This window comes from Sciurus carolinensis, chromosome 19 (assembly GCF_902686445.1).
Source record: "Sciurus carolinensis chromosome 19, mSciCar1.2, whole genome shotgun sequence".
NCBI classification, from domain to species: domain Eukaryota; kingdom Metazoa; phylum Chordata; class Mammalia; order Rodentia; family Sciuridae; genus Sciurus; species Sciurus carolinensis.
In genome coordinates, this window is record NC_062231.1 from 24019320 (window position 1) to 24033659 (window position 14340).

At 42.2% G+C, this 14340-nt stretch overlaps 1 protein-coding gene across 7 annotated transcripts in view; it reads right to left on the bottom strand.

The window, feature by feature from the left end:
• Positions 1-14340, bottom strand: part of Chl1 (cell adhesion molecule L1 like) — a 207426-nt gene that overhangs the window by 37312 nt on the left and 155774 nt on the right. For all 7 annotated transcript variants that reach the window (XM_047534650.1, XM_047534652.1, XM_047534647.1 and 4 more), the window contains 5 exons: positions 9531-9662; positions 4765-4905; positions 4322-4433; positions 2824-2990; positions 111-276 (listed from right to left, as the gene is read on the bottom strand). In XM_047534650.1, the coding sequence (XP_047390606.1) occupies positions 111-276; positions 2824-2990; positions 4322-4433; positions 4765-4905; positions 9531-9662 (718 nt within the window). The remainder of the gene's footprint in view (positions 1-110; positions 277-2823; positions 2991-4321; positions 4434-4764; positions 4906-9530; positions 9663-14340) is intronic.

The following is a 14340-nucleotide window of genomic DNA, read 5'->3' on the forward strand; positions in this document are numbered from 1 at the left end:
GGGACTTGAACCCCGAACTATTTTCATTCTCTGTGAGTTAAGCTTCTACATGTTTTTTCCTAACGCAAGGCGTGCACACCCAGGAGATGACCTGTCATGAGTTCACCCACCTGCCATCTTCTGTACCATTAAATTCGAAGGCGTCCCCATCTTTGCTCCAGGACAGTCTCAAACTGTGCTTCAGATGCGAGTCACATACGCTCTCACAGTGTAACTCCAGCACGTGTGATCTGGGAACACGAGGGTTCTTAGGAGAAACGCTGAGTTTTGTAGCATCTGTTTTCACCAAAGAAAGAGTCGGTTAGAACTGGAGAGCTTGACTTACCCTGGGATCAATTGCCAGCCTCTTAAGCAGCCAAAACGGTCAACGTCACTGTCCCACGCTCATGCAGTGCTGTGTCGTATAATCTAACGTCAGACGTCATTACTGATTTCTTTGTATTCAGGCCTGGGCCTCTGACAAAATATGGGGGCAAGTGCCAATCAAGAGTGTGATGGTTTCTCTAACTGCTGCTTGGGCAAAAGGGGTAGGAAAAGTATAAGCAGACAAAGGCCTTTCGAAGTTGAAGAAATCAGAATTGTGTTTTTTTCTAGTGGCTTTGGAGGCACCATGCAGTAAAATGGAAAGTTACCTGATATTCTATTAGCATGATTATTATTAATTCAGAAACCTGAGGCTAAGTTCAGAAGACCAGGCACAGATGGCTACTACCAACGTGGATGTGGGGAATGGGAAGGTGAGCCTAAGGAGGTGGGACCCGTGGCTATTTTGTTACACAGTGGATCACGGAAGCCTGGAAGGGAACCTGTGCAAATCAGGTATTTGATACATACTTAAATGTGTTCTTTTAAATTTTATTTATTTTTATGTGGTGCTGAGTATCGAACCCAGTGCCTCGCACATGCCAGGCAAGTGCTCTACCACTGAGCCACAACTCTAGCCCCTTAAATGTGTTCTTGAATGAATAATGGTTTTGTTCAAAATAAAAATAAATTCCTAGTCTCAACAGCAGAAAGCTCAAAGATTGGTACTATGGCTATCTTGGAAAAAAAGCTGCCTCTTTATGATTGCTTTCAAACACACAGTCCTTACTCTTCACTGACAAATGGAAAGAGATGCACTTTTAATCTGGCACTTGGTACCTGGTGACCCTATTGGAGGCAAAGAAGAAATATCTCAAGAACTGACCTCCCCTTCCACAACTGCATCTAACATTCACTATAAGTTTCACAAGGAAATAACTTTTTTTTTTTTAAAAAAAGAGTTAATAAAATTGATTATTCTATGTCCCAGGCACAAAACTTGAAGTAACAATTAGAGTTAATATCAAGGGTATGATTAAATATGATTACATATTTTATCCTAATTCTAAATTTCAAGTAAAAAGAAATTCATTTCATAAAAATAGACACCATCGAATAAGTGATTATCCTATTTCGGGAACTCTGCTCAAAAGTATACCTTCACTGTGGCATTTGGTAATTACAGTAACTATGAATATTAATAGTCCCACCTTGCAAAAACAACTTAAGGCTGAAATTGAGCGTGAGACCAAGGCTTCCTGATTGCCAAGAGACCGAAGCCGGCTTTGAACCCAGCCCAGCCGAGACCACGGCTCTCCCTTCAACCCCTCCATTAGTTAACCTCTTGCCAAACATTTCTTTTAATCTACAAGCCCATGCCCTTGACCCTTCCCTCCTGTGTTTTTTTCACAGTCCTTACACATCCCACAGACAGAGCACACTGACAGTTCCTGAACCTGTCCGTCTCTCTGCTTCCTGGCAACACCGAGGTCCCGGAGGCGGGCAGCAGGAATGCTAGCCTTCATCTAGACTCTAGGCCCTAACTTCTTGACTCTGAACCTGGCTGATGGCTGGCCCTCGGCATAGATTTGCTTTCTGGAGTAGAAACAATCATCTCCATCGGTTCCTTCAGTGCATCTTAAACATTGTGCAGACTTGAAGATGCAGAGAGACATCAGGGATAGCACACAGTGGGGCAGAATATTTGCACCATCTATAAATACAGCCTGTGGGCTTGGCAGTTGGCCAGTTTAGGGCTCAGAAAGAGACGCATACTATGAAATCAAAAAAGGAATAAGAAGAGAAGAGAGAGTGGGAAAGAGGGCGTGTTGGGGCAGAGAATGAGAAGAAAATACAGTGAAAACCTGGAATCCAACAACTGTGTCCTCTTATCCAGGCGGAGCTGGGTGACAGGCCCTGACATTGACGTGACTCCAGAGCAAATCCTGCCATCGGTCACTGTAGGTTCTGTCTAACTTCTGTGTTTTCTCTGAGTTAATATTGAAACCAAAACATGAGTGATACTGAAGAGGCTATGAACAAGTTCTCAGGACTTTGTCATGAACACAGAATGAATAAAATACTATTTGTGGTGCAAAAAGGGGGGGAAATTTTCCCTATTCTGCCATTCTTCAATTTTTATGAGTTTGTGAAATTTTTATCTGAAAGACTTGATTATCAGACAAGATTACCTTGAGTTGACTACTGAAATAAAATATCATTACAGAAATACATAAAAATGCAAAAATACATAAAAAATAACAATCTTTAAAAATTTTTAAATATTGCCGGTCGTCCAACACCAAGGACACCTAGCTCCCTTTTAAAATTGTGTAAATCCACGTTTAAGTCATAACCTATCATGTTTACAATAGTCTTTTAGAGACAGGCAAGCCAGCACTTTTGAAAAAGGGTCTCAAGGACTGTAAGAGATGTGCATATTTAAATCCTAGGGTTTCACGTGAAGACAAAATGAACCCGTGTGAGAATTCATGCAAAGTAAAAATGAAATAAAAATACTTCTAATATCCAAGTTGGCTGTGACTGCTGTTTTTCCTAAAGCATTTTCTACCCAACAAGAGTAGGATCCTGCATCTTCTTCGGTGGTTCTGTTGATCTGTAACGTGCCATTTCTGTGAACGTGGTACCGACTACCCTCCAGAGGCTGGGCTTCATCCGCCGTCTCCCTATGGAGATAGAAGGTTTACATCAACTTGGGGTGGGACAGAATTGTATACTCTTGAGTTTCATCCCTGATGTTATTTGGGTTCATCCCTCCTTCGGGGGCCTAACAGAACTTTGGAATGTTCCACTGGGGTTAACCTTTTTTTCTTAGAATTGGCCATGGACACCTATCTTACCTGCCCAGATATATGGCAGCTAAAAGTAAATCCAATCCCTACTCTAGCCTCTGCTGCCTTTCTCATAGCGATGAGAACCGCTTTGCATCTGTCCTCAGAGCTTAATAAATATTTTCTGGCTTATTGATGGTGAGCTCTTTAGTTAATGATTGCTCCAGGGTACTGAATGGGAAAGCCAGTAATTGAAAGAGATAATGAACCTTCTCAGCTTCCTGCTGTCCTGGGAGAACATCGGTCATTCCGAAATATGATAAGCCAGGAAATCGTGTCTGTTTGTGGACATGGATTTCATTTACCCTATCCACCCCAGAGTCATTTTCTCCCACATTCATCCATTTTCCAAGCATTTCCTGCCACAGTTTGATTTACCCTGTTCATCTACCATAAGCAACTGCTCTACTAAAAATTGCCAAAGACAAGCTATGTCTGCTGCTCACAGAAGATATGGATTAGGCTGAGGTGAGTGAGGGGTTTGCTCTGGTTGCCAAATTTAAGAGGGTGCCAAACATTTCAATGAGCAGGATAAATAATATTTTAATGGAGTCTTGTTTAAATGAAAAGTTGCAAAAAATCCATGGTGAACAAAAGATCATGCTTTTAAGAATGGGGGAAATCCGCCCCACATTTGTATGACCTACTGCAGGTTCTGAAGGGCAATGGAATCATAGTTCAAGAGAAGTTCAACAAAGTGTTTTCACTAAAGAAACCAAGATGGCAGATTCATACGAACACCCACTAAAGTACTGAAATTAAAATCAAAATGACTGTTGGTAAAGTTATAAACATACACACCAGGAATTAAATGCAGATTTAAATAATTATTTAGAGAATTCTGGAAATTACAGAGAAGTAACAGATGACCTTAGATATGCCGTTAAGGAAAACCGAATCTATCTTTAACATTGTCTTAGGAATCACTTCAATTCTTTGGTTTTCTTTATGAACATAAATGGCCTTTGGCATTTCCCCATGTGAGACTATCCTAGAAATCTAGCCAGTGTTTTCAGGAGCGGCAGATAATTAAGTTAGTTTCTTTATTTCTCAGAGGCACTGGCTGCATCTAACAACACGGACACAATGCGGTCCGTCAAATGATGGATGAAGAAATCACACATTCTACCACAGACATTCTCTTAGGAAAACGTGGGCCAGCTTACCAGGTCACTATTGCCTCCGGGGAAGCAAAGAACTCACAGTGTAAGAAAGCACTGTAGCCAACCACCGTAGCATAATTTTCTTCATCTTTGGTTTGGATCAATGGAACAACATCTATTTGAAAATAACACAAGTATGGTTTTAGACCTTCCTGGAAGAAGTATGTGTGGATTATATTTTCTGACATCTTAATCATATTAAGAAGAATGGAAGGGACCTGAATATTGTAGTACATATTCTTGAATTAGAAAAGTAGCCAAATTCAATACAATTTTGCAAGTATGGTTTCGGTATGACATCTAATGCCCATACTTCAGGTAAAAGATGCTCTAGATCTTTTCCCCCATGTTTGCTGAGTCAAGAATTCAGTTGCGACTTACGATTATGACCCTGAGCATTTTCCTTCAGCAGACAGCGGGTCCAGCCTGCTCTCAGGTATGCTTACCTACGACATCGATGTTGGCGTTGGCCAAGATGGTTCCATGAACGTTGGAGGCCTCGCACTGGTACACAGCAGTGTGATTGGGCTGCAGGTTGGTGAAACTGATTTCCCTGGGGAAGATGACATCGCCAGAGAATGGATGATCTGAGAGAAATTACAGAATGTCAGTATGATAAGAATAGGACATAAAATATTTATATGCCATTTATTAAACGTGTCACACAGTATTTATATTTTAAGGCCATTTTAGGGTGAATTATAGTTCACCAATGCCAATCCTTGAAAACTTTCTTAACGTGCACTGTGGATGTTTCTTTTCAGAACCTTTTTTTTGCATTTTCTTCATTCAAGTTAACAATTATCATCAGTATCTGTTGATTTGCAGCACACTGACCCACACAACCCGATTCATAATAAGATTCTCGATTATTTCTTTGGTGTTTAAGTTCTACCATGAACAGACTCGCACTTACTCTTCTGAACTTAGGTCCAGATTCTACCCAGCACAAATCACCTCATCAGTTCATCTTCATCTTTCCAATTTACCAACATTGGTTGCTGTTTTCTTCCTTAATACCTTTATTTCTGCTTCACGGCTCCATCCTTCTGGGATTTTCTGGTGTATATACTCATTCTTGTTTATCATTTAACTATTTCAGTTATATAGCTCACATATTTCATTTTCCCAGTATGACTAGCCCTCATGAGAGTAGAGCTAGATCTTCAACATGTGGGCAATAAAAGCTATCCCACTTCAAACCCCAGAACCATCTGGAAATGAATATACCTAATATTTTTGGTGCACTTTTTAAGAACCAAAGAGCCCTGTTGGATGTGTTCCATGCACAACTTTATTGACTGTGCTCAGAATGCTGCGGATCAACATTTACAAGGCCATTTTAGAAGTTAGTCTCTGAGCATATGAACGATACATCTTACGGCATTTGGTAACATTTCTGCCTCCAAATCCCAAGTCCTTGTTATGTCATAGATCATGGAAAGTAAAATGTATTGCATAGAAATGTTGGGGGGGCTTGTGTGAAAAAAATCTAGTTTAAAAGACACTAGAAGATTACCAATCAATTCAACTTCTTCTGAATTGCTTCCATGATGCTAAATAATGATATTGTAAGTTTTAGGTTACAGAAAACATTGAAAGTAGAAAAATAAGACGTTATACTCCATTTATGTATTATCTGTCAAAATGTACAAATGTACTCTACTGTCATGTACAACTAATTAGAACATATTTTAAAAATTGAAAAAAAAAGAAAAATTCAACAAAGAATAATGAAAACGAAAAAAAAAAAAAAAAAAAAAAGGAAGGTTTTCTTATCCTTTCCTCCCTGGGAGTCATGAGTGAATCCATTTTCCACTTGACCGTGACCTCCGTGAGGGTAGTACCTGGTCTGTGTGGCTATGCTCTCTGTCCCCCAGCTCCTGAAGATTGGCTCTACCAGGCAGAAATGACCGCAAAGGTTATGTTGGGTAAGCATTTTATTCATCAAAGATTCCTGTGAATTGGTGGAAAAATAGTCCCTGAACAATGGCTGTGAGCCCTTCTCAGAATCCGTGAATACCTCACTTAACCTGAAATAAGAACACTGCTGTTGTGATTAAGGTGAAAGTTTCTTGAGTCAGAAAATTGATCCTGAATTATCCAGATAGGCCCCTGTAGCTACCCAGCTTCTTAAAATCAGAAAACCTTTCCTGGCTTTGGCCAGAGGGACAGTGGTTACAGAAAACTGGCCAGACAGACGCAATGGTGCAGGCGCAGAACCTGGCAGAAGATACTCTTAGGCCAAGGAAGGTGGGTTGTCCACAGGAGCTGGAAAAGGCAAGGCAAAGGGATTCCCTCTGTGATCCTGCTGACAGCTTGATTTTAGCCCAGTGAGACGCATGTTGCATTTCTAACACACAGAAACACAAAACAGCAACGGTGTCATGTTTGAAGCCAGGAAGATTCAGGCAATTTTAACAGCAAAACTAGAAAAGCAATACAGTTCTTTAGGGCCGTGTATCTCCTATGTTTTGAGAAGGGGCACGATGAACAGCTCTTCCAAGTTCTTTAAGGCAGAACTCTCCAAGAGTCTTGCGAGGGAGTATTTCTGATGCCACCCTTCACTCCAACCCCGCACTCAGAGTTCAAAACTGCAGGGTTGATCTTCCCATCCCTTCTGTTCTTACCCCTCTGGGCCCCTGGGCAGCCGTGAATCCACACAGCACTGCAGAACGAAGAAACGAGACTATGGCCTCGTGTTTGAGTTGACAAATCAAACATGGCGTGAGTTTGCCTTCCAAGAAAGGACACCACAAGGTTGCCACATCCCGGCCGCAGTCAACAGGAGGCAGGGAGTCCAGAAATCCAAGGTGGTGTGATAATAAGCAAACACGCCAGGCCTACCCTCGCTCAGGACGTCTCTGTCAGCTTTGTCCCTGATCACTTCCGTGGAAAGGAACGCCTGCGGAGGGAGAAGCTGCACTCTGAACTCGTTCCGGGCCCATCTCTGGCTCTGAATTGGCCGGCCGTGTGTCTTCAAATCAGTGATGTGGCTTCTGCGGAGCCCCGGCTGCTACGTCTACAAAAGGCAGATCATGAAAATCTGCTTCTTCCAGGCTGTTCGATGCCCGGCATGTGAAAAGTTTAGCTCTGTCATTAGTAATAGTAGTCACTGTGGCTTAATTTTTGAAATTTAAGAGAGAAAGAACAGGAGTGCCTAAGAGTATATGTGGAAAGAGATTTGGATCCTGCAATCACTCCCCCAAACCACAGTCGGCAGTGACCTGTCTGCTGGGGAATGAGGAGAAACACACACTTGAGGAGCCGGGGCGAGAAGCCTGCGCCTGGGATCTGCAGGGGTGGCTCTGGTTCCTGGCCTACGTGACGTAGCCGTGCTCCTTTGCTTAAACTGATTTTCACTCCTGATCTTTCCATCACTAATGAACCACCTGGTTCTACTTTGAGAACAAATCCAGAATCTAACCACCAGGTCCTGTCTGGCCTGAGGACCCAGTGTCTCTTACATAGTCCCCTCCTGGAGTTACATAATCCAAGTCCCCATTCAGAGGTCAGAAATCTCTTTCGATAACATGCAAATAATAGCATGCCACCCTTCTGCTCAAAATCCTGCAAGATCTACACACCTACTGCCAAGGAAATCCCAGGTCCCTGCGTGGGCTTTTCCTGTACCTCTGTGCTGGCCCTTCACTGCGGGCTGACCTGATGACCCAGCCCTGCCTAAGGGTCTGTCCCTGGGTTTTAGTCACACAGGGTTCTTTTTTCTCCTGCACAGGACAAACACACCTCTTCACCTTCACTGACTTCTCCAGCCTGAAAGAAGAGTCACAGGTTTTGTATGACTGAGTTCCTCACCTCCTGCAGGGCTCTGCCCAATGTATGGCCACAAGAATTTTATGATCTTAACTAATGCAGCAACCTTCCCTGGGTCCTGACCTCCTGTGCACTCCACCATTACCTAGTTGTTTGCTACCTAAGTGCACACCCATGTGCTCAACCGGCTGCTGACCTTCTCTATCCACTAGAATATCAGATCCAGTAGAGCAGGACTGGGTTCTATTCAGTGGTAGATCCCAAGCAATAAGCAATAAGATCCTGAGCATGGGAGGTACTCAGTAAATATTACCGGATGCAAGAATCTGTTAAATATGAATAGTACTACAGCCTCTCTAAGGTTCTTCTGGTAATTTGTGAATGCCTTTCACAAACAGATGAGCACCATTCAAATGTAAAATTTTATGATTTTTATGTTTCAATCTGCGTTTCTTATTTTGATGATCTTCACTCTCTTTATCAACAAAAACTGTTCTCATTTCCCTTTGAAATGACAAGTCTGAACCTCATTTGCTTCACTTCTTAGTCTGTTCTCTGAAGAGATGAGGGGGAAATCTCACATTTGGAGATATTAATGATGGATAGCTAAGGTTTCCTGAGTGTCATATTGTTATGGTTTGGAGGTGAGGGGTCCCCCTAAAGCTCACAGGTGAGACAATGTAGGAAGGTTCAGAGGAGAAATGACTGGGTTTTATGAGTCTTAACCAAATCAATGAATGAATCTCTGATGGGATTAATTGAAGTGGTAGGTGGGGGTGGAGGAGGTGGAACTGGGGCGTGGCTATGGGTTATATATTTGTATCTGGAGAGTGGAGTCTCTCTCTCTCTCTGCTTCCTGATGATGTGAGCTGCTTCCCTCTGCCACGCTCTTCCGTCATGATGTCACCTGGAGCCACGAGGAATGGAGCCAGCCTTCTATGGATTGAGACCTCTGAAACCGTGAGCCCTAGAATAAACCTTTCCTGCTCTATGATTATGCTGGTCAAATCATTTAGTCACAGCAGCGAAAAAGCTGACTAACACATGTGAAAACAAGTATAATAAGCCATACGTGGGGCTACGGCTTATGCGGCAGCTTCGGTGCAGAGCATCCTCTGAGTAGTTTTATTTAACTTGCACAGTAGCTCCAGGACTCATTGCTATTTTTTTCTTTCCTTTTTACTCATGAGAAAACGGTTTCTAAGAGAGTTCCTTTTACTCCCAGTCAGTGGTTGAGCCGACGTGATAACACAGGCCGTGCATCAGGCCTCGGAAATGAGGCCGCTCCCAATCAGGCCATTTCTGACTTCCTGGTTCACCTGTGCTGCTCATCGCCACGTCCCAAGTCCATTTTACACACAGCCAGGGCTCCTGATGGTGAACTCCCCCCTCCACCCGCTGCCTGCCGCAATGGGTCCCAACTGGATCTTCAACTCACTGTCAACCGGGAAGCCGTTGACTCTCCACTTGATGGTGGGCTGCGGTTCCCCCTCCGCCTCACAGAGCAGGATACCGCTGCTCCCTGTGCTGTACACACGACTCTCAGGCTTCTTGGTCCAGCGTGGAGGCTCTGGAAACAAAGAGAAGAGGGTTTCAGAGACCAAGGTCCCCAAAGGTAAAGACTTGTATTACTAAGATGCACCAGCAGAGGGCGCAGACACCACAAAGTATCTCACAGTTCTTTTCTGGTAGATTTTCTCCTGTAAAACAAGTTGGGCGTTGTTATTTGTGCAATCTGGTATGTGAGTGTGTGTATGTGTGTGTGTGCTTAATTTGGATGCTGAGCATGTATAATAAATCAACATACTAAAAATAGTTAAATATAACCACTTTATTTAGCTACATAAGCATATAGTTCACTAGCAGAAAATAAGGGAGGAATAAACATGGGAAGTTCATTCAGTGCTGACTCCAGCTTATTCTCAGGCTGCAGCAAAGCCTCTGAAAAAGATTGATATTTTAGAAGTATATTTGGGGAATATTTTTAAATACTAGTATTTGAATTTTCAACATTTAAATTATTAATTAATGATTTCACAGCATTTATATATCGGTATCTATTCCTATTTTTCTAGTTGATTTGGAAAACATTTTTTCTCAGGGATTTTGTTTTTGGAAAGGGACAGGGAGTGAAGAGTATAAACAATACTGGAAGAAATAAAATATGTAAATTACTGGCATCTTTGTGTGCCCTAATGCTTCATAGTATAATACCAAGTGGGGTGGGTTTCAGAACAAAATGGAACATTTTTCTTTAGCTCAAATACTACTGTCATGTTTTGTCACCCTGAGAATATTAGTATTTCTTCAGCAAGTAAAATATTTAAATTGTGGATGGTTTGGATGATTTCATTTTAGAGAAAACCGCACAAAACTTGCACAGAGTAATTTCCATTAGCTGTTGCTTGGTTATTACCCCCAAGACACCTGGGATTTCTGCTTTTATTTAAAAGCAAAATCTTTAAAGGTATATGTAGGCATAAAATGAAAAGTACCTTTTAAATATGTATTAAGTAAGGGAGGAAAAAGGGGGTTATGTGAAAATATCTATAAATTCTCCAGGACAAATGAACAATACACACACACACAGTGTGTTTGTACATGTTTAAACACACATACACACATAAATAACCCTAAAGTTCGAGTCTGAGCAAAAGAAATGCTTTTGGATTTATTCTAAAGGGTGTGAATTTAATTGTTAAATTCCAAGCTAAATACTTGTATTCATAAATAAATCTGGAAATATTTAGTCACATAGTTTAACATGCAAATCGTCTGGATTACAAACTGTGGATCACTTTTTGAGGCAAAGGGTGTGTGTTTTTAATGTTACTGTCCTTTTTTGTTTTTTTTTAGTGCAAACCCAACAAAGTTAAAAATCTGGAAGCTAGAAAAAAATACTCCAAGAATCTGAAAATTTTTGTTTACTGTACAGTACTGTGACTATTCATTTTAGAGTATGTAAAAATCAGGATCATTCAATGAGGGCATTTCTTTAAATCTTCATGTGAAATAAAATCCAGATTTCTATTTCTATTCTAATTCCAGATTCTTCATTAATCTCTTGGAGTCTAAACTAAGATCCCCTGCTCTTAGGCACAAAAGGGGTCTTAAGGTTTCACCTCATCCAATCCTCCCACCTTACAGACAGAAGACTGAGCTTGGGAGAACATGTCTCCAATTCCCAGGGTCATTGGTAAAAGAATCCTCATCTCCTGGATCTGTAGACTGAACCTATGCATCAGCAGTCCTGAGACTCTGAAACCATGTGGTCAGTTTCTGGTTCACTGCTATCTTACCAACTCGGACCAAAACGAGGTACGAGGCTAACTCAACTTACCAACTCTTGCTTCATGCTTCCGATTAAATCCAAGCCCCCCAAAACCTATCCACTGACTCAAGACATTCCAAGTATTGGGAAGGGGTTGTTACTAAACATGACCCTTCTTCATATGCTTTGTGAATGCTCGGACATTCCAGTTCAGTCTTCTCGGGCCTGCGTCCCCTGCAGAAGTAAGCTGGTCCTCAGCAGAGGTGGCTTTTGCGGAGCACACTGAGGGAGACTTAGCTTGTCCCACACTACCCTCACTTCCAGAGGGGCTGAGACTCTGAGGCCTGAAGTCACAAGTGAGAAGCAAGAGACTCGTGATCCCCAGAGACCCCGGAGGAAGGTCGCTCTTCCTTGGGACTCCTCGGCTTGGCACAAGGTCGGTTCAGAACAGACACAAGGTGGAGTACTTTCAAGTTACAAATGCAAGCAAGATGGGTCCCCAAAGACGGCACTGGAGAAGACAGGAAGCAAGAAGGTACCTGGGAGAGTCGGCAGGCACTGACATCTGGTGGTCACACTCGCCACGGCACCACCGTGACCACACCAGCTAGTCACCACTGACTTCACTACTCACTAGTGTTAGCTATGGGATGGGACAGTGGGGCGGCTGAGGGGCAGGGCAGGGGCAAACAGGGCCAGAGAACAATCAGATGCTTTCCGAAACTCAGAACACGCAACTGCATTCCTCAAGGATAGGACCTGGTTCAGAGGATGAGATTAAATTAAAAAGCAAAACAAAACAAAAAACCAAAGGACGAATGATCTCGCTAATAAGTGGATGATGACAATAATGGGGGGGTGGGAGGGGTTAGTGTTAGGGTTAGAGTTAGGGTTAGGGAGGGGGGCAAGAATGGAGGAAGGAAGGACTGTATAGAGGGAAAAGAGGGGTGGGAGGGGTGGGGGGAGGGGAAAAATAACAGAATGAATCAAACAGCATCACCCTATGTAAATTTATGATCACACAAAGGGTATGCCTTGACTCCATGTACAGAGAAACAACATGTATCCCATTTGTTTACAATAAAAATAAATAAATAAAAAATAAAATAATAAAATAAAATAAAAAAAAAAACAACACTGAGTCCAGAGAAGGAAGCAATGACGTGGTGACCAACCAAGCTGAAGCAGGAGGGACTCGAGTTCAAAGCCAGCCTGGGCAAGCACTGAGACCCTGCCTCAAAATAAAACAAAAAATAAAAAGGGCTGGGGAATGGAGCTCAGCAGGAAAGTCCCCAGGCCCCCAGGACCACCAAAAAGGAGAGAGTGAAACACTGACTATAGGGGTGCTGGTGGTGGGATCGTCAAAGGTCACTCTTTTATCTCTTAACCTGAAACAGGCGACGAACTGGTGAGACTTCATGTTAGAACTTTACCCACTTTAACATAATTGCAAACCAAAAAATAAGATGATACGTTGGGCTACCACCGCTGAAAGCGGGGTGCTTACCTATGTGCATACATGACTGTGTGACCGAGGTGATTCTACAACATGTACCACCAGGAAAACGAGACATTACACCCCACTGACGCATGACACACCGAGGTGCACAAGTGCATTCAACTGCCATGTGTCACTCATTAGAGCAAATAAAAAATGTTTTTTAAAAACTTCTGAATGCCAAGAATATATAAAGAAGCTAGTAAGAGGTATTTAACACCAGGAGGAAAACACAGGAAATTGACCCCTGTCAAAGTTATACCCCATTTGTATACAATGAATCAAAAAAAATAAAAAAGAAAAGAGAAAATGCAAGGTCACAAGAAAACAAAACAAAACAAATACAACAGTTGGTATTTTCTTACTAAAACTTTTATCATAGACTTCCACTATTTATATTCCAATAAGTCAACTGTTAGGGTCATCCAATTCGGTTTAACTACAAATTTTTATTTATTTTTTTTAAATTTTTACTTTTTGTGTGTGTGTGTGTGTGGTATAAGCCCAGAGGTGCTTAACCACTGAGCCACATTCCCAGCCTGTGTGTGTGTGTGTGTGTGTGTGTGTGTGTATGTGTGTGTGTGTGTGTATTATTTAGAGACAGGGGCTTGCTAAGTTGCTGAGGCTGGCTTTGAACTCAGGATCCTCTGCCTCAGCCTCCCAAGTCACTGGGATTACAAATGCGCCACAGCACCTGGCTAGCAATAGACTTTTTTATTTGGAAGTAAGGTTTTCTTAAAATACCAGTGACTTAGCTGGGCATGGTGGCTCATGCCTGAAATCCCAGCAACTCAGGAGGATCGAGAGTTCAAAGCCAGCCTCAGTAACTTAGCAAGACACTGTTTCAAAACAAAAATAAAAGGGGCTGGGGATGTGGTTTAGTGGTCAGTGCCCCTGGGTAAAATCCCCAGTACAAGAAAGAAAACCAATGATTGAACTGCATTTGATTTCACAACATCCTTTTATAAGTCAAGTCATTTTAGATTATATTATGAAAGCATAATTACTAATAATTTTTTTTGTTCTAATTAGTTATACATGACAACAGAATGCAATTTTTTTTTTTCATTTTTCTTTGGATTGAACTCAGGGGTACTCGACCACTGAGCCACATCCCCAGCCCTATTTTATATTTTATTTAGAGACAGGGTCTCACTGAGTTGCTTAGTGCCTCGCTTTTGCTGAGGCTGGCTTTGAACTCTCCATCCTCCTGCCTCAGCCTCCTGAGCTGCTGGGACTACAGACGTGAGCCACAGCACCTCCCGGTGGAATGCATTTTGGCACGTCATACATAAATGGAGTATCACTTCTCATTCCTCTGGTTGTACACGGTGTAGAGTTACACTAGTCATGTAATCATACATGCACACAGGGTAATAATGTCCATTCATTCCACTGTCCTCCCTACCCCCACACCCTCTCCTCCCCCTTCACTCCTTCCTGACTAATCCAAAGTACCCCTATTCTTTCCTACCCACC